The 25,385-nt window shown below is 43.6% G+C and overlaps 1 protein-coding gene across 2 annotated transcripts in view; it reads right to left on the bottom strand.

The window, feature by feature from the left end:
- The window catches only part of ACOT9 (acyl-CoA thioesterase 9), a 597,782-nt gene that overhangs the window by 464,629 nt on the left and 107,768 nt on the right, over positions 1-25,385 (bottom strand). For both annotated transcript variants that reach the window (XM_078657838.1, XM_078657840.1), the window contains one exon: positions 15,776-15,821. In XM_078657838.1, the coding sequence (XP_078513964.1) occupies positions 15,776-15,821 (46 nt within the window). The remainder of the gene's footprint in view (positions 1-15,775; positions 15,822-25,385) is intronic.

Raw genomic sequence — 25,385 nt, 5'->3', positions numbered from 1 at the left:
CGGTGAGAGCCTACGTGGGACAGCTCGTGACCCGCTCCTGGACGTCGCAGATGCCCCAGAGCCCACGTGGCAGCGGAGAGAAGCTCCTCGACAACCACCTGATTGCGCCCGACATTGCCTGGTTCCGTCCTGGTTCCACCCTGGTCACTGCTGAGTGACCCAGACTCTGTCCCCTCTGCTTTCAGGTACTTTTCAACTCTGATCCACCCTTGGATCACACCGGACACTTCTTCTACACAGCGCCTGCAGCATCTTCAGCTTCAAGCACCCAGAACCTGCGTGACGAAACCCGACGCCACTTTGACCCTATGCACCCGCTTCCTGTGGGTGAGGTAACATTGCAACGCCGGTGTTCCCACACTGGTACACACCTCTAGGGTCTGTGTCTAAAGTTTTGTCTTTCTAGGTTCAGCGGAAGTATCCTAAAACTCTGTTTGTTCAACTTTTACGCACCATTGACTTGCATTGGTGCATGCGTGTGCTTTAAGCACTGCACCCGAATCCCGCGGGCTTTTCCCGACTTCAGCTTTGCTTGTCCCAACTGCTCCCAGCGATTCCCTAGGCCCTAGGCCTAACCACTGTTCGATTGGTATCTCTTATACCAATTTTTTAGTATATGGTCTGAGTGGCCCCCCGCCCTCATCCATAATTGTGCAACTTTGTATGTTATGCTGTGCTTTTGATTTAACGCTTGTGCCCCTTTGTTCATAAAGAGTACTGGGGATTTATTTAAGAATAAACACATATATTTTTATAATATATACTTGTGTGGTGTCCTTTCATTTGATATTACAGGACTGTGATTGGTAAAACAGCTCGCTTAACACGACCTCTTGAGTTAAGCCTTCAAGGCTGCTTAGTCTATGCTACCATTAAGATAGCTTGTCTACAAGGTTGACTTACAACCAGACACTATAAGGGTTAGTTTGGACTGATACAAGGTGGTTCCAGAATTGGAAACATCATATATCAGGCCAACTTCTCACACCTGCCCAGTCATATCCTGTATTGAAGATAACCAACATTTAGGCAGGGCCAAAGCTCCTCTCTCAGTAGTGTTTCTTGTAGCTCTTTTATGTTAATTACATGAGGTAATGAGACAGCTGTGCTGTCAAGCCAGCTCTAAAAAGAGACTCCTTATAAAGTTACATCAGTTTAGCGAAGTTTGAGGGATGGACACACATGGGATTTAATTGCTCCACAATGTATATTTGTACATACTTGTGTGGTATGAACCTAGTCGAAAGTGAGTAGAGTGCGGTACTGAGTCAAAGGCAGAGACACAACCAGAAATTTAATCTAGACAACGTTCCGGGTTCTGACAGGACAGGAGTACTAATTATAGTTCGTTGAGGCAAGAATCTACTTACGTGACTCAAACACACAATAATGGTCACCATGTGCTTTTTATCTGGCTGCTGGGCACACCACAGGGGGGTAATGCACATCATGCTGAATACCAAAAACTAGAAACAGCTGCCAATTAGGCCACCTGAATCAGCTTGGTGAGAGTACTCACCTCGGAAATGGGATACTCGGGAACGAGGCATGAATGTTTAGCGCTCCGGGCAAAATGAAGGTTTGACTCTGGAGTGCTCCCTGTCCTCTAACAATAAGCTTACCTCGCCTTATTAAAGTACTGGCCATAGGGCCAGTATCAGTAGCCTCAGCCAGCAGAAACCTGGTGCACCTGTGTCACACCTTCTAGGTCGGAGAGGAGCAGAGTTGACAAGGCGTGGTGCAAAAATAGATGACCCAAGCCGGGGACATACTACTACATGGGTGCTTTCATCTACTGCCATCTCGACCTTATGTTTATGACAATGAAGAGTCGAGGGAGAGAAAAGGGTCAAGTTAAAGGGAATTAGGGAGAGTGGAGACAGCTGGGCGGTTAGGCAGTGGTGAAGAGAACATGAAGGAAAACTATACAGAAAGGAGGGTAAGTGTGAGAGAGAAAAACTGTAGAGAAGAGGGGCGACGGAGGAAACGAGACAAGGGTAAAGGGAAGGGAAGATACGTACGGATAAGGATAGAGGGATGTAGTGGAAGCAGAGGAGGGGAGAGGAAAGGAGAAAGCGGATGAGATGGCTGTAGGGAAAGAGACAAAGCATACATGGGAGGCGGAGTTTGTGAAACAGACATAAGATGGCAAGAGGTCAGGAAAGGAAAGGTGGATGGGTGAAAGAGAAGCCGTGATATAAAGACAAGGAGAAATAAAAAAGCCACGTCCCAGCAGCAAGAAACAAATGAGATGAGACGGAACGAATGAACAGGCACTCACCGGCGGGAGAGCAGGCAGCATCCAGTCTGGCAATCCGCTCCCTGGCTCACTCTCCTCTCTTCGGACAGGGCAGTCCGTGGGGGGGGGGGGGACCCTGGCTTCCGCTCTCCTCTCTTCGGACGGGGCAGTCCGGGGGGGGGGGGGGGGGGAGTACCTGTGCGAGGAGGTGATGGGGAGGCCTAGGGAGCCCCTCGGCCGCTGAAGCCCTGGCTTCCGGCGGACCGGGGACTCTCTACTTCATTGGTAGAAAGACAGCCCTAGCACAGTGCAAGTCCCACACGTTCAGCTGTGCGCACACTTCCACGCTCTCCCATACCTCGGCAACTGATATCAAGGCACAGAATAACATGTTTATTGTAACCTATTTACAAGCTATTAACAAGACTACGCAGCATACTTTCCATTACTTTCCATTAATTGAATGAACCAAAGATAACAAGCTCACACTGCGAGGTTAAAAACAGAAATAACGTAGAGATTGTACGGGTTTAATATAAAGCACGAAGAATACACGGTAATGGAACGAAAATATCTACGCCACCTACCTAGAGACAGTTTGTTGGACGCAGTCGAAACTTCGAAGCAGATTACATGCAGCAGCCAATAAAACGGGAAACAAGACAGTCCTGTTCTCTACCTTGATGTGTCAAGATATGGCTCCGAGGGTTTCCGCGGCTGAGAAGGAAGGAGGGTGCCCACACGCAGTCTGAGAGAGAGAGGACACAGTCACCGTGACTGAAAGCAACGGCTCTATGGGCTTTATATAGAGGACGCGAGGGTTGGCTTCGGGGTGTGGTGGGGCTGCTGCTTGTGCGCTCCGGCTCCCGCTCCGTACCTGTGATCCTGTGCGTGTCTCCTGTCTGGGCCGGGCTGCCTCCGCCTAACTCCCCGGCCATTGCGAGCTCCCTTGCAGTGAGTAATGCAGCAGCAGGGCCGAGGACTCGGCGACTTCTTGGGTCGGCCATCGGCGCGAAATGGCATAATAAAAGCGCCGCCATTTTCGGATTGGGGGGGCGTGTTTTGCTGTCCTGAGTGACGGACAACGTCACTGTCAAAAGAACAGCAAAACTTATGCCCCCAAATCCGAAAAAGACGGAGCCTATTCGGAGGGACAGCTCTCTCCTCCATTTAGGAAGCCAGCCAATGGGGGAGAGGCAAAAAAAGAGGTGGTACAAATAGTCCATACTAAGAATCATTAAATCTCGGTACTTCCGGTTCTGCCTTCGGCAGACCGGATATTACCTCGACCTAAAAAACATGGGTGGCACATCCTTCTCTCGTAAAGCAGCCAAACTATGGAACTCTTTACCCCCAACATAAGATCCTCGGACAGCCACCTTATCTTCAGAAAACTACTCAAGAATTGGCTCTTCTCCTCATAAGCACCATATGCAAACAGAAATTTACAGCATATCCCTCTGTATATAATCATTTATTTTTACTGTAGATATGTCCCTATCTTTGTGTATTGCTTTGTATAAACATGTAGAATAATTATGTTAAAAATAACATATATATTAAAGTACAATAACACTTGAGAACCAGAAATTATTTGGTGCATATTTGGTCTACATGCACTTCTTCCATTGTGCATCTATGTACCTTCCATGTTCTTCGATCTGTGTGTTTGTTACTTTCCTCCTGAAAAGCATATCCAATGCACTACCATATTTCTCATCCTGTACCTCTATGTACCTTCCATGTACTTGGATCTGTGTGTTTGTTACTTTCCTCCTGAAAAGCATATTCAATGCACTACCCTATTTCTCATCCTGTACCTCTATCAATATCTTTAATCTACATATACCTACCTCCTTTATGCATCTATATACTTTCAATGTACTTAAGGATCTATATATTTATCACTTTCCTCTAATTCAGCATATCCAATGCACTACTCTATTTCTCACCCTATACTTCTCTCAATACATCTTCTAACCCAACTTTCTGACTCATCTCAAACTTCTTTCTACTACTCTTTCCAATGCACTACCCTATTTCTCACCCTATAAATCTATCAATATATCCTGTACACCCACTATCTCATTTATCTCAAACCCCATACCACTACTATGATCTCCAAAATAACCCTTTCTAGACTCTCCCTTACTCTACCCCTCCTTGCATCATCTGACACCTCTTTTACAATACCGATCACCAAAACAAACCTTTTTAAACACTTCCCCTGACTCTTCCCCTCCACAACCCCTTTTTACTCATCCAAAAGGCACCTCCTTCCTACTGCTATGACCTCTAAAAGAAAAAAAAATCCTCCACTCTCCTATCCCTCCACTATCCTTTTCATTCAAAATAACAAACTAACATGTTCACTTCTCAAATTTCATATTCCACCATACTAATTCACCATTAATCCTTTATGGGTCCCAGAGTAGCGTGCTACTCGCCAAAAAAGTGCTGCATCAGCTCATCAGAGGTAAGCAAGCATTATATAAATGCAAACCTTTTTCCCTCTTCAATCCCTCTGCTCCCTTTCTCTATCCACTGAACACATACACCATTCAAACTACTTTCATATTTCTCTATACTAATTTTCAACACTAATCTTTCATGGGTTCCGGAGTAGCGTGCGACTCGCCAAAAAAGTGCTTCAACACCCCAACAGGGTTATAAGCGCTATATAAATGCAAACCTTTTCCCTTTTCTACCCCTCCACAACCTTTCACAATCCAAATAACAGACTAACATATCCACCATTCAAATTACTTTCATATTTCACTGTACTAATTCAACACTAATCCTTATGGGTTCCAGTAGCATGCTACTCACCAAAAAAAGCGCTTCAAACCTCATCAGGGGTAGCAAGCGCTATATAAATACAAACTTCTTTCCCACTTCTATCCTGCCGCTACCCTCTCTACCCAAATAACTGAATAACATCCACCACTCAAATTACTTAATATTTCACTATACTAATTTTCAACAGTAATCCTTTATGGGTTCCGGAGTAGCGTGCTACTCGCCAGAAAAGCACTTCAACAGCCCTTCAGGGGTAACAAGCGCTATATGAATGCAAACCTTTCTCCCCCTTCTCCCCCTTCTATCCCTTTGCTACCCTTCTCACTCCAAACAACTGACTAATATCCACCACTCAAAAGATTTTCATATTTCACCATACTAATACACCACTAATCCTTTATGGGTTTCCGGAGTAGCGTGCTACTGCACACAAAAAAAAAGCCGCTTTATCACCCATCAGGGGTAACAAGCACTATATAAGTACAAACCTTTTTTCCCTTCTATCTTTCCGCTATCTTTCCAAATCCAAATAACTGACTAACCTATTCACCACTTTAATTACTTTCATATTTCACTATACTAATTCAACATTAATCCTTAATGGGTCCGGAGAAGCGTGCTACTCTCTGAAAAAGTGTTTTGACGCATCATTAGGGGTAGGAAGCGCTATATAAATGCAATCACAATACAATACAGCTGCCTTCCATCTCGGCACCAGAGAAACCAGGTCATGATCCTTGCTCTTCACAGTGGACCCCCTCTGGCTTATGGGGTAACGGACTTAACCACGCAGACAGGCTACAGCCCGACCGACAACGCAATAATGCACTCTTCACAGAGGTCCCCTCTGGCATGGGGCATCTCCGACTTTTGCCTGTAAATGGGCGACTGCTGCTCAGTAAAGCCATGGCTAACTTCACGTTTTCCCCCTCTGGTATGTAGAGTGACCAACTTGAATCTGCACATGGAAGTGGGCCCGATGGGTGCATCAGCCGCATCTTCACACTTTGCTACAGAGATCTACTCGCCAGGATTCCACACTGAACCCTTGCTCAATCCAAGCACTCTCCTTTATTCACAGAGAACACTGGTCTTGGCTGGCAAGCAGGCAGGCATTGGTGCCTCAAGGCTCCAGGGCAGGTGGTCTTTTATTTCTGTGGGTTATGTCCCTTCACCCAACTGGGAGAATGGCAGGCCTTAGACCCCAGTCCTTGCCACATGTAGAACTGTTGCTGAGCTTCTCCTTCTTGACACACAGCTCGACGGCCTGCTTGACCATTGACAATTTTGAGAGCCTCATGCTCCCCTCTTTATAGTCGGTTTTCAGACAGCAAATATGAATTAGGGTCTAATTCTTGAGGTGTTTGATAGGGGCAGGGGCGAGGTCAGCTTCCTTTTGAAGTTCCCACTTCTCTGTTCTGCCCTTCCACCAGAAAGCCATCTGAAAGCAGGAGTGACTCTGAATCTGACAGCCTCACAACACCGGCCATGGGAGTGACTAAAGGTTCACAACTGAATGTCACTCATAGGTAAAGCGCATCAAAGTCTTACCCCATGGCCAGTTACCCAGGTCCTACCCTTTATAATTCTCTTATCAGCCCAATCTCCTCCCTAAGATGTGCCCAAGACCCTTTCCAGTGGCATTTCCCAAAATCAAAGCGCTTCCTTTGAAGTGTACAGAAGAGCCTGGTTCTTCCTTCCTCCACTGTGTGTCCTACCCTGCTCTCAGGAATGCAGCAATCCACAATTCAGTCTTGGGGGGAGGACCCGGGGCGGGGGGAATCCTCTGCATCCTCATAGCCCTCCCAAAATGGGACACAGAGTTCTACATGTATTGTAACACTCGCAGGCACACATACACAGAACCAACCACATGTGCCCTGCAAAGCGCTACATACTACCCTGATGTAGGTAACGGGTGAGTTAAGCACACAGCAGATTACCTTTACCTGAGTGGGCCTGTAGGCCTCACCCCAGAGAGATAGGTACCAAAGGCCTGTACATTCCAACTGATCACTACTCAGTATACTGCCACCAGCGCGTTCGTGCTACTTAACCCCTGTAAAGGCAGATGCCTTTCACCACTATGACGGTAGCTCAATGGGTACTACTACCGGTCCAACAAGACCAAAATCAATGAGACAGGCCTATGTCATGGCACACATGCATAATCCATGTTCACCCATGAAATCAGCATCAGAGATCCAGATATTGTTGCAGCTGGGGGACTCAAGGAAGGAGTGCACACCCATCAAAATGCTAGGGAATTTCAAGTCCCAGGAAAAGGAATTAAAGAGCAAACTATTAGATACATCAAAAACTGTTGGGACAGTTAACTAGACTGATAAAAAAGATCGACAATTTTAGGCATGTTTTTGGCCTGTGAGTTATGCAGACAGCAAGAAGGAAGGGTGTCTGCAGTAAAGTTCGTTTTAAACAGTCACATTCTAAGAGGTTATCACACAGTGTTTCTATTTTGATTAAGGGACTGTAGAAGTAAAGTCTGCACAAGTCTTAGCAATGCATTTAGTCCAAGAGCACAACAGAAGCAAACTATTAAACTTCATTTCAGCTCTCTTTCTTAAAATGATCTAACTTGCATGTCACCGAAAGCTATGTAATATATCAGATTGCGAGGGGACATTGAGCACCTTTATTGAGATTCCATCTCAAGCACAAAAGATGTTGCTTATAGTTCCATTTATTATAAGTACACTGGAAGCGGGACCTGCAATCATTGCTCCATAACAGGTATTCACAATGAAAAAGAAAACCTTGAGGTCCTTTATTGGATACAAAATACACCCAGCAAGTAACAATATGCACACAGATTTACGCAACTAGAAAAAATATTGTTTGCAGCGTACCAGTTACCATTCTTAACAACTTAAAGAAAATCTTCTTTCCAGCCTACTGCTGAGAATTATTTTTTATAAACAAGCATTTGCAATGCAATAGGTCTCGCATTAGGAAAGTTTGAGCTATTGGTATTGTAAATGACAAATTTTGTATTTATGTGTTGGTTTTGAAAATAGCGAAATTAATAGCTTTGTCATTTACAATGCTAATAGGTATAGCTTTCGCAAATGTGACACCTATAGCATTTGTAATGCAATATGTGTTTTATTTACGTGACTTACATGTATTGATATTGCAAATAAATGGCTTTTATTTATTTTTTAATAATTAATACTTAAATAAAAGTTATTGTAATTTATATTGGCAATAGCTTAAAGTTTTGTAAATAACTTTTGTGAAGATTATGTTCAGTGTATTTTATTGTGACAAAAATCCAAGAATAGATGTGAAATATTAACATCTTTTTTGTGACATTTATAATAAAGCTTGAAACATTGAGAGAACATATTTGAACTAGTTGTTGTTGAATGGTTGCACAGATTGATGCTGTGGTGGCGCTGAGTGATGTTGTGGTGCCCCTGAGTGATGCTGTGGTGGTGCTGAGTGATGTTGTGGTAATGTGATATATAGAGTGAGGGCGATAGATAGAGAAAGGGCGATAGAGGGGGGGCGATGGATAGAGTGGGGGCGATAGATAAATAGAGTGAGGGGGATAGATAGATAGATAGATAGATAGATAGATAGATAGATAGATAGATAGCTAGATAGCTAGATAGATAGATAGATAGATAGATAGATAGATTGATAGAGTGAAGGCGATAGATAGAGTGAGGGCGATAGATATAATTATGTGGCACTGAGTGGTATTGTGTGGAGTGTGTGTGTTGCATTCAGTAGAGTGTAATTATGGGGTGTGTAATTATGTAGCACTGAGTGGTATTTGGAGTGTATGTTGCATTGAGTGCCGTGTAATTATGTGGCGTGTAACTATGTGGTACTGAGTGGTATTTGGAGTGTATTGTTGCATCGAGTGCAGTGTAATTATGTGGTGTGTAATTATGTGGCACTGAGTGATATTTGGAGTGTATGTTGCATTGCGGGCAGTGTAATTATGTGCCGTGTAATTATGTGTCACTGAGTGGTATTTGGAGTGTATGTTGCATTGAGTGCAGTGTAATTATGTGGCGTGTAATTATGTGGCACTGAGTGGTATTTGGAGTGTATGTAGCATTGAGTGCAGTGTAATTATGTGGCGTGCAATTATGTGGCACTGAGTTGTATTTGGAGTGTATGTTGCATTGAGTGCAGTGCAATTATGTGGCGTGTAACTGTGTGGCACTGAGTGGTATTTGGAGTGTATTGTTGCATTGAGTGCAGCGTAATTATGCAGCGTGTAATTATGTGGCACTGAGTGATATTTTTGGAGTGTACGTTGCATTGCGTGCAGTGTAGTTATGTGGCGTGTAATTATGTGGCACTGAGTGGTATTTGGAGTGTATGTTGTATTGAGTGCAGTGTAATTATGTGGTGTGTAATTATGTGGCACTGAGTGGTATTTGGAGTGTATGTTGCATTGAGTGCAGTGTAATTATGTGGCGTGTAATTATGTGGCACTGAGTGGTATTTGGAGTGTATGTTGCATTGAGTGCAGTGTAATTATGTGGCGTGGCACTGAGTGGTATTTGGAGTGTAATGTTGCATTGAGTGCAGCGTAATTATGGGGCGTGTAATTATGTAGCACTGAGTGATATTTGGAGTGTATGTTGCATTGCGTGCAGTGTAATTATGTGGCGTGTAATTATGTGGCACTGAGTGGTATTTTGAGTGTATGTTGCATTGAGTGCAGTGTAATTATATGGCACTGAGTGGTATTTTGAGTGTATGTTGCATTGAGTGCAGTGTAATTATATGGCGTGTAATTATGTGGCACTGAGTGGTATTTGGAGTGTATGTTGCATTGAGTGCAGTGTAATTATGTGGTGTGTAATTATGTGGTACTGAGTCGTATTTGGAGTGTATGTAGCATTGAGTGCAGTGTAATTATGTGGCGTGTAATTATGTGGTACTGAGTTGTATTTGGAGTGTATGTTGCATTGAGCGCAGTGCAAATATGTAGCATATAATTATGTGGCACTGAGTGGTATTTGGAGTGTATGTTGCATTGAGTGCAGTGTAATTATGTAACATATAATTATGTGGCACTGAGTGGTATATTTGGAGTGTATGTTGCATTGAATGCAGTGTAAATATGTGGTGTGTAAATTGCATTAACTAAAACAAATTTGCATGGTTAGGCAGAGAGGTGGACTCAAGGACCTCTAAATCTCATATAAATAAGTAGTCCAAATCAAAGAAAGACCAGGGGCGAGGTGGGGCACGCTACACTGACGAATATGCACGAGTGAAAAAAATTCTTCTACAAATCATGACTGATTACACCTGTACAACTTGAAACAGAATGCGGAAAGCAAGGTACCAGCATCTTATTCAGCTAGAACAATGAGGTCTTTTAAAGAGTTTTCAAGCAAGAACTCTAAAATGCAGCTGTAGAAAAAGACTCAATAAAATATGAAAACTGGTGGAGAAAGGAGATCAAAACTGTAAAACCAATATGAAAGCTAAGCAACTCATTCTAACAAGGTTAGCCCATTTCTATGAGATTAACACATGAAATCACATGAATGAAAACAAGATTGCACTGGGGAACAGAATTCCTGATTACACAATACTTTCCTTAGGGTGATTGCTTCTAATGCGCTGTTCTGTGCGCTTCGCGTTTACTGGGAAGAGGCAGTTTACTACGCCCTGCAAGGGGTTAACAGTCAGCAAACAGATCTCATGAGGGGCGGACCTTCGAGTCCGTGACAGCGCCCTCGAGCACACACTAAACAGTACCTGGGTCCGGGATGCCGCGGACAATGCGGGGAACAGCTGTGGACCGGCAGGGCTCAGCAGGGCGCCTGAGGTAGGTCCGGTTCGTGGCAACGTTGAAGAGATGCGGCGCTGGAGCGGGGCCTCCGAGGGGGCTCTGCGGGCCGTCAGGGGTGCTGTCTGTTGTCCGGGCGTAGGCGGGGCTCCTGGGACAATCTGGCGGCTCTCCTCCCGGTGGGGCTCTGTCCGGCCCGTGACGGCGTCTCTAGCTGAGGCGTTACGGGCGGGGCGCCCACCGGGAAGGAAGCGGGCGAGACCCAGGCAGAATCCGTCAGACGGGACGTTCACTTGGCGCGTGCTTTTCCAGGCGGGGGAAGGCTCTTGGGATCCACGGCGCACAGTTCACAGGGGCTGCGGATACACGTGTACGGGCTTGCGCAGTGCAAGCTCTCAGCCAGCGGGGAGGCGGCGCAGTCCGGCAAGAGGGGGGTGAAGCGGGTAGAAGCGGCCCATGGACACAGTGCAAACACGGCTCGTGGTCAGAGGTCACACGGGCGGCCGGCAGTCACGTCGCAGAACATTGCCGGTGGCTGCGCCCCCCCGTGTGCTTTCCCTCCCTGCGGGTGCCCGTGTTTAAGACAGTGTGCACGGCGCCGTGCTGGACGTGCGCGTTCGCGCACCCAAATCCACACTAAACGCTCGTAACACCCGCCTGTCCCTAATCCCCCCGAGACGGGCAGCTATAAGTCTCCAGCCTGGACGCATCCTTCGGATGCTTATTCCAGGCGAGACCTAAAAAGGTAGTCCCTATGGGGGAGAGTAGCCCTGGACTTCCACGTCAAAGTGTCAAGAAGGGGATACAAACACCTCTAACACAAATAACTTAGCATTACATTTTTTTTTTTTTAGGTCTCGCGACCTATCGATGCGCGCATGCGCATCGAGCGGAGCGAGAATTCATGCGGCGAAAACATCATGAAACCACCAGCTTTTTGCTGGCGTTTTCATGGCGTTTTCATGCAGTTCATGTGAACCACGTGTTCAAACATGAACGCGCATCAGCCTCCCACCATTTGCCGCACAGCACATCAAAGGGCTTCGCCCAGCGTGCGCTCTGCAGCTTCTCCTCCCCTAATTAGTCATTTTCGCCGCTCCCCTGCCCGCCGTCTCGCATTTCTCCTCCCCCTCCCCTTCTCTGCCTTGCTTTCCCGGCGCACGCATTTTTTTTTTTACCAAGAGCACACTTTTAGCTCATTGGCAACATTTTTCCCTTAGTTTAACTACCCGATTTGGCCCTCGCACACATATATATATACTACCTTTTACATTTGTTTTTCACATTCTGACGCATTGTTATTTATTTTCTTTCATTGTCGTTTTCTTAAGTACTTTTATAGTTATCTCACGCTTTCTCTTTCTCCTGCACGCGCTCTTTTCTCTTCCTATTTATTTCCCTCGCGTTCTCTCTTACTTTCTCCTTCGCTTTCTCTCGCCTACCACTACCCGTCTCTCTTTTTTTCGCATTTCACCTGTCTTCATCTTCGCACGGGTTCTTTCTAATCGAAATAAAATAATCTCCGCTAGCATCGGTTAGAACATACGTATAAATATGATATTTGTGTTTGATACTGAGAATCTGTTTAGTAGGCTTCTGCAAAACCCATAAAGCCGCCTCCCATCAGCGTACTTTCGTCTTGCCAGGAACATATACTTGTTTAGCTCCACTTTAAGAGCTGATTTTAATCGGCAGGTGGTATTTACAGGCGAATGCTGCTTTAAATCCCAATGTCATATTTTCTGACATCACTTAACTGCTCCTTATTTTTATAGATGCGCAAATGTTTATGTGGCGATAGTTTTGGGCCCAAGATCACACGTTTCGGTCAGTCGTGGAAGCCGTATTCAGGATGTCTGACTCAGCACTGTGGCAGTTTCTGTCCGTGATAGCCTCTCCCGGGCGCTTCCCTCTCCACGGCTTCGTTGATGAGCCACCGTGGGAGTGAGTATACGCCGTGCCCGTGGTTGGGAGTGCCCGCCTCGTGACAAAGTGTCTGCATATAACACGCGCGGGTCCTCTCTGCCCCGCACAGCAGCTTCAATAGGTAGGAATTAGGAGCAGGGAGAGCTCCGTTCTCCAGATTTACAAACCTACGTCAGACTTCAGTTCTTTCATTTCTTTGCTGCTGGAGCCTGCGATGCATTTCATTGGGCAGATTGAAGTATGCATTGCTGTGATCGTGCTTGTCTTATAATACCCGAACAGGACGAGACGTAGTTGTTACGTTTGTGAGCTAAGACTTTACGGGTATCACAGATGAAACCGTGGTCGTTAGGCGTCACTGTATGTGAGCATTTGAACTGTGGGGTGTATGCTAAGGTTTCAAGAGCGGCACGTCGCCTTACCCACGCCTAGTATAGCCCCTCCTCATGCCCCACTCCCGCAGCGACCGAAGCAGGAAATAGCATGTTTTTAATACCCAATTTAATGGTGCCCAATTTATCGACCTCAGAATACTGAAAGACTGGCCCGACATCGTACGGGACCCAACTCGGAACATTTAGACAATTTCTCAGCGATGGGGGTTAACTCGCCGAGCGGCATGACGTAAATGCCCTTGGGGTGGACTAAAGGGAGTGTGAGGAACAAACGACGATTCCATGTGAAATGAATAAATCCTAGTTTCCCTTAATAGCACAACGACCTTGCTCTTCAGAGCGCCCCAGAAGAAAAGGTCGTCGTAAGTGTGAGCAGCCCTTCTTTCTTTCACAAGTAGTTTGAAAACTTGTGCCGACGTTTTCCGTGCTTTGCTTTCTTATAACGTTCCTGGTGAAAACATTATTCTTCAAAACCAAATTAAACCTCGCATTCATACATTTAAATAAATGCCATTTCACCTAGCTGATGCCCAGCTGACACGTGTTTTGCTCTGCCATGTATGCGTGTAGCCTGTTTTGAGGCAATGCCCTTTAATTGTTGGCAGTGCAATCACTCGATCATGGCCTGGTGGATACCTGTAGTAACAGCGCCTTTTTCGTTCAGTTGTGTACAGTAGCGGCTACTCTGAATATAGCGGCCCGTGCAACCAGAGAGTGGGGAAGTTCATTCGCACAGAGTGCAGCTGGGTCCGCTCTACGCAAATCTTTGTGAATACCCCGAGTAGTGTCACACTACTAGTGTGGTCAACCCCAGGTGACATTGCCCAGCGCCTGAATAAAACATTAAAGAAGAGAAATACAGAGCGCTTCTGGCACTCGGACAACAGAAACGCATCCTCTTCCTACTGGAGTCATCTAGAGGAAAATCAATATGTGGATTAATGCAAAAGTACCTTCGCCGTCCTCCTCCTCCTCCAAAAAGAAACAAGCATTGGCATAGCCAGTAGGTCTCGCTTGTAGGACCTTATAAGTATTTAGTTACAAGGATATTGTGCTGCAAAACAAAATACTTATAAGGTCCCACAAGCGAGACCTATTGGCTATGCCAATGCTTGTTATTTTAGCAACTTTTTCTTTGATTGTTGAAAGTGAAAAGTAAAACTTATATTTGCTCTATCGAACACAAGGTGCTCCAAAATATTAAATAAAAAGGGGGTGGGGTGACGGGGTAGTGAAAGTGCCTAGAAGTGCATACAGTGCATACGTGCTATGTACAGAAATATGTACATGTGGCTGAAATGGATAGTAGAGTGTTAGAGATCATCCCCCGCTTAGCGAGTGTTGATAGCCACCATCAGTTTCTTGAAAAACAGACCACATATAATGTTTTTGTCGACGTTTCAACCTCTGGACTTATATTACTTAAAACGAGGTCATCATCAGAACGCAGAAATATATAGGAGACACCAACTGATTGGGGCAATTAGTTCACAAATCAAGAGAATCTTTCGACATCAGTCTTCAGAGTTTTCAAAACAGGTATTCATACATGTGTGACCGGAGTTGCTGAAGTTCGTAGCTGTATTCCCCTTCTTGACACTTTGCAGAGGAAGTCAAGGACTAAACTTCCCCCTATAGGGACCACCTTTTTATTAAAAATTATCCGGCCCATGTCCATGGGTTACTGGGTTGCCCCTTTTGTTTAAGAGGTACTGCTGAGAATCAGACAGATACAATCTGTGGACTAATAATTAATCACTGATTAATTCATTCATATACAAATTAATGCCGAGAACGTCGGATGTTCGAATTTTGGAATTCCGAGCTCCCGTGCCTCAATAAAAAAAATCAAGGCTTTTCGTACTTACAGATTACACTAATACTGATCAGTTGTTAACAAAACCACGAAACAGCACCATGAAATGAAATCAGTAACACATTAAACAGGAAAAGGGGTTCTGCTCTTGGTTGTGGTCTGTGTTTATTGGCGGATAGGAAGGGCATGGTGTCTAAAGATTTCCAACACTTCAGCTGATTCACTATTAGCAACATCTTAATAGAATACAGAATCTACTTTGGACTGATTAAACGGTGTTTGGCTAGTTGTACATTCCCTACGTCGGCCTATACAGTTCCGTTTACTATTTTTATATTTAAGTTTACCAGGTTTTCAAGAGCACATTCACCTGCACAAAGGGCACATCAATAGTCCAGAAATGTTTAAAACGACAATGCATCTACATAAAGAACACAACTTATATGAACACTGATTAAAAAAAATATATTTATTAAATCGATGAATTAAAAACAAATGTTTATTCCTTTGAAAGTGTGCTCACAAGACAAGGAAGTTTCAGATAGTCAATGTTCCATGGTGGTTTGGAAACTTGGAGTAGCACCATGACGGTGCAAGCTATTGTTTTTTTGTGCAAGCAAGGGTGGTCACTCACGTTTCAACAGTTGTGATATTCATCACATCAGACTCATATAGGGATATGTCTCTCAGACTACGTGAAGAGATTCTCCTAGGTTGAAACCACTTCATATCTGATAAACAAAAAAACACATTTGTCTCTTTGGCATAAGGGGCTTCGGCTGGAAACAAAAGGGTTAAACCTACAAAAACAGTACCTCCAGTTTGTAGATGCGCCTACTATAGCCCTCAATCTACTGCGCACTGAAACAAAAGAAGAAATAAGTTAATACCATCTCTGAACAAGATGAGTACAAAACATAGCAATAGATAAAGAACCGGCCCACTCAATCCGATGCTGAAAAGATGCACTATATGAACGATCTCAAGATGTCTCAGGCCAGGATTAAGTACCGTAGATCATTCATTTCTATTTTGTTTTAGTGGGTTTTTTCTTTGCACTTTGATACGTGCAGTTTTGCACTTTCCCTTATAAATGCGGGGTTACAAGTGTCAGAATGACCAGATAATAAACGGTACTTGTTTCATACCCGACATAAAACAACTTGAGAAGTAAGTAACCAGCCTAAGCAAACACGTTACACAAGTGCACATGCAAGTAACAATTGTGAAAAATAGCATGCATAAGTAAAGAAAAAGTTAGACAAGGCGGTGGCAAATCTGGGAAAATAAAATGTACATGCATGTAGGAAGAACCGACTTTTTAAATGTATCAAACTCCCCCACTGAGAAAGTTTGACTAACAGAAAAAAATACTTCATATAACATTTGTATAGACAAGAACATGTGGGCTATTAAGGCTATCTCGAAGAAAACCTTAGGAAGAAATAAACTCCACAAGTGTTTTCATGTGACTGACATATGTACCAATGTCCAACCAAGGAACAATGTATGTAGTCTTCCTTGGAAAATAAGTAAATAAATAAATAAATAATGCAAGTGGCTCCACAAAAAAATATTTTTCTGGCCTGTCACCAGAAAGGGTTTTTCACTGCACAACACCTAGAACCTGTAGATTGATTTGTAATGCTGAACCAATGCTATCCGGATTCTGCCGCCGCTAACTATATTTTATACTGAAAGGAGTTCAAAACCAACAAACGGCTTTCAACATGAAGTTCAAAACTAGGTCAGTCTCAGTTAACATATAATCTTTTCACTTGCAGGTACTTAATAGCGTACAGTACCTAACTATCTGGCATATTTGAGTATATGGAAAGGCACCTCTGTTATAGATAAATACTCTCTTAAATCTGCCTTACTGGCTGCAAAATACTGTAAAAGCTGTTCTGGGCGCCAGGTCTCCCAAAAGTCGCCCCTGATATGGTTTTATTCCCTGAGCTTATGATTGTGCAAACTAATACAGCAATAAAATGGCCCCAACGATGTATGATTTTTAGACACCCTTACTGGGGTGGACGGTGTTTAAAGTTGCATAGTTGATTATTATGTTCACTTGACCCCTTGTGTTGGTCAAAAAGTAGATGTAGTTCAAAGAATGACTAAGGGATTGGGAGTGTTTCAGGTTCATTTCTCTGGAAGGATCTGCACCGTATGTGGACACTGAGCCTTCAAGAGCATACTAGGCCAGTAAGAGTGGCCAGAACGAAATATTTAAAGGTTACTTTAAAAAGCGTTCAGAGACTCGCTGAGATCAGAGACTTGCCATAAAGGAAGTTTTAGAGAGAAATCTATCAAAGAAGAAGACAATTAAAATGGGAGATATTGGAAGGAGGGCTGTGGGGAAAGAAGGGAGGCTGAATTCCAGAAAGAACCAGAATGACAGGTGGGCAAAACCCCTAGAGCGCCCGATTAAACCTTTCCCACCATTTACATAAGAATAAGCACCACAGCAACAAATACACCAAAGAAATATCTATTGACTAAGGAGTCACTCAAATAGGGAACACACTGTCTCTAGCCACCTCCTGTGAAGGTGTAGGAGGGAGTGAGAGATAAGATAATGTTTAAAATAACCGATTCAAAACCAGGATACTGAATAGACCAATTCAACATTTATATATGAGGGAAGTATCCTTGGGTTTATGCTGGCCCTACAGCCAAAACAATATCTCAAGAAACAATATATTTCTCCAGGTAATCTCACAATTCTCAGCAGGGTTGACAGTTGGAAAATCACATGAAATTAAAACGGTAATGTCCAAGCCCATCCCATAAACTTTGAATCACTTGCCTGACTAATGTAAGGGAATGGAAGTAAATAAAACAAAACAGACAAATACATCAAGTATTTTATTTTATTTATAAAGCGTGAACAAGATCCTGAAGGATATCAGAGCGCTTTACAAAAGGATGGAATATGGATATTGACATCAAAAAGCGTAATAAACATGAATAATTACAGTACAAATGGGTCAAAGGAGAAAAATCCAACAACTATTGTCTTTCACACCTTCAATTCCCCAGTCAGTATCAATACACTTCCAGGAAACACCCTGTCACTCCTCTTGCACTCCTCTAGTGACCCATTCAGCACCATGTACTAAACCGTTCACTGCGCCAAAACCCAAAAACGTATAAATTCACCCAGGCACTCTCCTTGCAGTACTCTAATCTTTCAGTCAGTACCCAAGTACTCACGCAGTGAGCCCGGCCTTAGCACATGGACTGCTTCAAACGCCTATCCACTATGCATGCAGTCCTGTAACCACCTACACACTTGTCTTTCACACCTTCAATTCCCCAGTCAATATACATACACTCCAGCAAACACCCTGCCCCTCAGGAATAAAAACAGGATATCACACTACAGAATACATTGAAGTTAACAGTAACAAATAAAAGTATCCAGATTCTTCCAGCTGTTATTCTGGGCAATCTAATAGCAGGAAATTCCCTCAGATTCTTTGTAACACAGGGAGTGTATCTTGCAGTTTGTAAGGGAGTTTTAAGTTCTCAGTAGAGTTTGTTAATGAGTGTCCTTAAAGACCAGATATCCCACCTCTCTGTTGGCCTCTAGTAATCATATAAACAAGGAGTGGTAAATACTGTAACACATATGGGCTCATATGCACAAAGGAATTTTGCATTCCTTAATGGTGGGACTCGCTATTTTTGGCCGTTGGGAAATTCAAAATGCCATTTCCGTAAGTATGTAATGCATTCGTGGTGGTGCACAATGCAATGTTCTACCTTGTAGAAATTGAATATTGGAAATCACAAAATAGGATATCACAAATAGCAATTTTCTACATGTGAATCGCAAATCGCATGGATAACGGATTTCCTAATTGCGACCAGTCGCAAAACTACCATTTGGGATATGCATAAACACCAGTAACTTCAAACCATATCCCTGTGGTTTTCACTGATATCCCTAGTGCAATAAACACATTCCTTGGCTACTGTGTATATCTTGTGAGGAGAAATCCTATACTTAGGTTTAGAAAACTTTACTTTCTCCAAGAAACGTGATGTCTACGTAACTGAAAAGGAAGCAAAACGATTCTATAAGCTAGATATTCCAGGTTACGGGAAAAGATACATGTGGGAAAAAAGGTGAAGTGAAATTACCTAAGTCGTTGTGTATTCAAACGGTGGAGATAAACTTCTGATGCTCAACCCTGTATTTTAACGTTACTGGATCTCAAGACCGAGCCGGTCAGACTTGGGAAACTGTAGTAGTAATACAATATGGCAGTCAATAAATGCATGACTAGTTAATACTGGAGATCAAACTGTATATCGACAATTGCAGACAACACATACCTGCAACTGTCTCCCTAGTGTGGCAGCGGGATGTTAAATATCGCGGGGATGAGTAAAAACGAACGCCCAAAACTTGGTTTCTGCGGAATGCCGAATCTGAATGAACCAATAAATTGTATGAATTACGTAAAAAATGTACCACTCTACACAGTTGCATATACTTCTGATCGAATGAAAGGTTAACAGTGAACTAAGTGAATGTACCTCCAATGTTTGTGGCCAAAGGCTTGGGGATGTGTCAGAGGTGTAGAACTCGTGCTACTCGCGGTAGCGGGATGAATAAAGTCGCAGTCTCCTAGATGACAATAAACAGCCATATTTCAGAAACTACTCTACGAGGATGGTATAGAGTGCTAACAAACAAACAAGTGCTACCGAAGAGGTCTCTTCAGGCAGAAAATATATAGCGCGATACTAAAAACTGATGTTTACCTTCTTGTCACACATTCCCAAGCCTTTGGCCACAAACAACGGAGGTACATTCACTTAGTTCATTGTTAACCTTTCATTCGATCAGAAGTATATGCAACAGTGTAGAGTGGTACATTTTTTACGTAATTCATACAATTTATTGGTTCATTCAGATTCGGCATTCCGCAGAAACCAAGTTTTGGGCGTTCGTTTTTACTCATCCCAGCAATATTTAACATCCTGCTGCCACACTAGGGAGACAGTTGCAGGTATGTGTTGTCTGCAATTGTCGATCTACAGTTTGATCTCCATTATTAACTAGTCATGCATTTATTGACTGCCATATTGTATTACTACTACAGTTTCCCAAGTCTGACCGGCTCGGTCTTAAGATCCAGTAACGTTAAAATACAGGGTTGAGCATCAGAAGTTTATCTCCACCGTTTGAATTCACAACGACTTAGGTAATTTCACTTCACCTTTTTTCCCACATGTATCTTTTCCCGTAACCTGGAATATCTAGCTTATAGAATCGTTTTGCTTCCTTTTCAGTTACGTAGACATCACGTTTCTTGGAGAAAGTAACGTTTTCTAAACCTAAGTATAGGATTTCTCCTCACAAGATATACACAGTAGCCAAGGTATGTGTTTATTGCACTAGGGATATCAGTGAAAACCACAGGGATATGGTTTGAAGTTACTGGTGTTTATGCGTAGAAAACTGCTGGTTAGCACTGTTTAGTACTTATGTGTATTCAGGGTTTTCACTTGTCACTCATGAATGATCAGGAACACACCATGCAGAAGCATTCTGTTTGAGGATTTATGCTATGTATGTCTTTTCATGTATGATTGGATTGAAACAATATGATGTCACCATTATATGTACCGTTTTTTTCCCCCTCAAGTGTCTTATAACAATAGTTTTTAGTTTGCTATGTGATTTCAATGATAATATGCTGCATACATTATATTGTAATTGTAAGTACTGATTACATGTTTATATATATTTTGTAGGATTTTTCCCCTGATGAAGGGTACCTTCAGGTCCCGAAATGCATTGGGCACCATGTCTTCAGAAAATTCAGTTTATGGAACTATAGTTACTATGGATCACGGTTTCCTATTCAACAAAGAGATGACCAAATAGTATATCTGATTTGCAACTTATTTAAATTTGAGATTACAAACCACTGTTATGTCTCATATCTTTGATGTTTTTCTGTAAAAACAAGAAGGAATTGTTATACAATATGTTGAACAACAAACACATGAATTAAAATAAAAAAACAGAGTGAAATTTCGTATAGTTTTATGTTAATTATTATTTGATTGGAATAGAATTGTTGGAAAAGGGCTTCTTTTCCCATAGGAACAGTGCACACTACAAGTAGGTTCACCCTACTTAACCCTTTGTTCTTCACTTTTGTGTTAGCCAAACACAATACTGTAGTGTAGCACCACTGGATTAGATTAGATTAGTTGTGTTAAAATTACATGAGTGCTTCTCTACTCCTCATTCTTGACTGCTCCAGGCCACCATACACAGGATGTGCATCCGAAATGTCGACTGACACAGTATCTGGACAGCCTGCTGATGTTTGGCCTCTGCGCCTTCTCTGTGTCCAGGTCTTGGAGGATGTGGAGCCCCTGCTTTGCAACTGTCCCTCATCTCTGCCTTCAAACTCAAAGTGGGGAGATGGTGGCTCTCCTGCCAGTTGGAGCTGTGCTGATGGGCTGAGGTGATTGTGGTGTCATGACTTCAAGGACCACCTCAATGTCCACTTCGCCCTATCTGACATCAAATTGCCTATCTTGAATAGACAGGGTAAGGGCGAACTAGTCCATAGATGGGGTAAACTAGATATTTCAAAGTTCAATCAGTATCTTCTTGATACTCGTCCCCTGAACGACGAAGCCCCCCTTAAAGATCTGAACTCGGCAGTTGCATCTTGGCTCACGAATGCTGTAAATATCGTGCTTCCCCCTACTCCGAGACTATCCAAACTCCATTGTTGTCCGGCCCCATGGTTCTCGCCCGATTTAAAGGTTTTGAGGACTCACTGCAAGGTCTTGGAAAGGAAATGGAGGCGCACCTATTCTGCTTCTCGGAAGACCGTTTACAAAGAAGCATTGAAGGGATACCACTCCAAGTGCAAAGAGGCAAGAGCGACTTACACGACAAACATAGTGTCGCAAGCTCAGAATTGCCCTCGCACTCTTTTTGCAGTGGTCAAAAAACTGACAGGTGCTGACACCTTACCGACCCCCCCAGTTTTGGAAGAAGCCCAATGTAATTCCATTGCGGAATTTTTTATAGCTAAAGTTGAGCGCATTAACAACTCCATGAGTGCTTCCAACACAGCAACTCAGTCTCAACTGGGGTGTGTGACTACGACCGCTTCTTTGTCCCCGATGACATTGATAACTAACTGGCTCCTGCTTGACGATTACTCGTTTTTCGCCTGTTTGAACAGTGTGAGATCTGGTTCACCGCGCGATCCGGTGCCTGCAAAAATTTTAAAGTTGCTTGATCTTGAGTGCCGGCGCCCTCTCATGAGACTCCTAAATACTTCCTTAAGTGAGTCTCGTGTGCCACAAGACTGGAAGCATGCGATGGTGATCCCACTCCTGAAGAAGGCTGGTGCGGATACTTCTAACCTCTCCAATTTTAGACCCATTTCTCTATTGCCTATCTTCTCAAAGATACTGGAGAGGCATGTCAACACGCAGCTTACTCTGTTTATTGAAAATCAGGGCTTTTTACATCCTTCCCAGTCCGGTTTTCGGGCCCACTATTCAACTGAGACCGCATTACTAGGGGTGACGGAGAGACTTCGGCACGGTATCGATCGCGGTGAAACTTCTGCTCTCATCCTTTTGGATCTGAGCGCAGCGTTCGATACCGTGTCCCACTCCATCTTACTAAACTCTCTCCGCTCCCTTGGAATAGCTGGCCCCGCACTTGCTTGGTTTGCCTCCTTTTTAAGTGAGCGTACATTCCAAGTTTTCTCTCAGAAAGCTGCATCTACGATTTGCTCTTCGGCGTATGGTGTCCCTCAGGGGTCCATTCTCAGCCCGTTGCTTTTTAATATTTACATCAAACCTCTCGCTACCATCGCAGAGGAAGCCGGGCTGAGTATTTTTTCGTACGCTGATGACACGCAAATCGTCTTTTCCCTCTCCAGTGCTGAAGAGGGCAACGTGTCTGGTCTAAAAATTGGTCTGTCACTTGTGGCTGAGTGGATGCAGAGGCATCTCCTCAAGCTTAACGGTGACAAAACCGAGATTATCATCTTGGGGAAGCAGAAGGATCTTTGGGGCCCTCAACATTGGCCCAGCACCATGGGTCCTACTCCTCTTCCAGTCCAGGTGGTACGTAACCTGGGTTTTCTTATTGATGACAGACTGTCCATGAGGCAACAAGCCACCAAGGTGGCGGCCATCTGTTTTACCACCTTAAGATGGCTCCAAAAAATTCTCTGGATGTTGCCCCTTGCCACGAGAAGAACAGTAGTCCAGGCTTTAGTAACATCTCGCCTGGACTACGGAAATGTTCTCTATCTTGGTGCAGATGCTGCGACTGTAAGGAAAGTACAGGTCATACAAAATTCATCAGCCCGTCTCCTCTGTAATATCCCGAGGAGGTCCTCGGCTGCGCAGGCTCTTCGAGATCTCCACTGGCTTAAGATCTCGAGTCGAATTAAATTTAAAGCCTTATGCTATATTTTCAAAATCAAGCAGGGTTCTGCCCCTTTATATCTTCAAAGCTTGGTCCAACCCTACAAGCCCTGTCGTACTTTGAGATCATCGGCCAACTGCGATTATATCATCCCCAGATTTAAGCTAGTGAAGATGGGTGGAAGATCTTTCTCCCATCTTGGCCCCAAACTCTGGAATGCTCTGCCCATTGCCATGAAGACTGAGACTAACATGCTCAGTTTTCGGAAAAAACTGAAAACCCTACTCTTTTAAAATTATTTCTCATAGCCGTGATTGATGTCAGTTTTTTCTTCTTTAGTCTATCCCTTGCGCCGGGAAACCCACTGCGGGTAGCTGTTGCGCACTATAAATTTTAAATAAATAAATGTCAGGGGACTCTTCGGCTATCATAGGCCCTGACTCGTTCAGACTGTGATATGTAGAAACGCATGTACATAGTTAGTATAAATAAATGTTTGACCACAATATTGATGTGACTCTGCTGCATGTGTTTGTGACATGTTTGTGTTGTACAGATATATTTGGTGTGGTCATCAGCACTCAGTACAGCACTGAAATGATGTGTGTAAAAACTCGCATGATGCATTGCCTGGGTTGGCCAAACACTTCAATGGAGTTATTCATGCTGTGACATATGATATGTTGATTTGCTAACATTATGTAACGCATGGTATATAAAGGGAAGATGACCCTGGCTGGTGCGGGCTGGCTTGGAGGCGTCATACTCCTGGCTACACACTCTGGTTCCAGGGTCCCGTCTATGAGCCTCTCCTTGGGAGTCAGAGGGGGGTGTTGTGAGGGTCCTCCTTCTGAAACGAAGGTGAGAAAGTGTGGGAGGATATTTAATGCTTCCACACTAACAAAATGCAAGAGCATTTCATGCTGCACAAAGTCACACTGTGTAATAGCTCTGGAAATTATAAATTAATAAGACACAAACTGTATTGATTTACAGGATGGAGTCCGATGATTTGTTCTTCAACAGAGTGAGATTAAAGCAATGATCTCTAGTTCATCTGTGAATTGTCTCTGATGGTATGGATATTGTGCCATGCTTGATTTGCAATTGCTTCTTAATAAAAATCGGAAAAAAGAAAAATTATCCAGTGTTTTTTTATTTACTTTATTAAAATCCAGCTGAAGTAAAATGTAATAATCTGAATTAAGTTTAGAGAACTCTGGCCCTCCATCAGGGTCGAACTGGGATCACAATTAGGCCGCCATTTGGTTAGTCTCGTTGGACTAATTTTTTATGAAATGTTTGTTACATTACACACTATAAAGACTACAGAGCCAGCAATATCTGTGGAAACTACAAGCACACAGTTTGGCTGGTAGTTGGATATGGCTGGGTCTAAACTGGGGTGGCATGGTGAGCAAAAGAACGATGGATTTAACACAGATCTCTTGACTGGGGGTGAATATATGATTTATCCAGCATTCCGTCCATCATTTGTTTGCGTAGCACTTTTCACCCTAAGTGTGATGGGTATGCCCAGACGTGGGTCCCTTGCTCACTGTGCCACTGGATTCAAGCTAGCCTGGCTGATGAAGGGTACCCAGAAACCGGTTCCAGGATGCTTGTTTCCGGTCCAGGGAGGACGTGGCTTGGCAGTACGGTCTGGACTGTTCCCATGAGGCACAGGGTCAAGACTGATTTGCATATGGCTGGGTCTAAACTGGGGTGGCATGGTGAGCAAAAGAACAATGGATTTAACCCAGATCTCTTGAGTTGGGGTGAATGTAGGATTTAGTCAGCATTCCGTCCATCATTTGTTTGCGTAGCAGTATTCAAGATATGGGCATGAAGCTCTTCCAACTATTTGCCCATTTTTTTAATTGACTCATGTTCTTTGTAAATTGTGGCTTTTCATTGGTCAACAGGCTTAGTAGTCTCCCCTTAGTACTGCCTTTTCTCATGTTGTAACCTCCTATGAGGACTGC

This window comes from Lissotriton helveticus, chromosome 8 (assembly GCF_964261635.1).
Source record: "Lissotriton helveticus chromosome 8, aLisHel1.1, whole genome shotgun sequence".
Lineage (NCBI taxonomy): Eukaryota > Metazoa > Chordata > Amphibia > Caudata > Salamandridae > Lissotriton > Lissotriton helveticus.
This window is presented reverse-complemented; position numbering and strand designations above follow the sequence as displayed.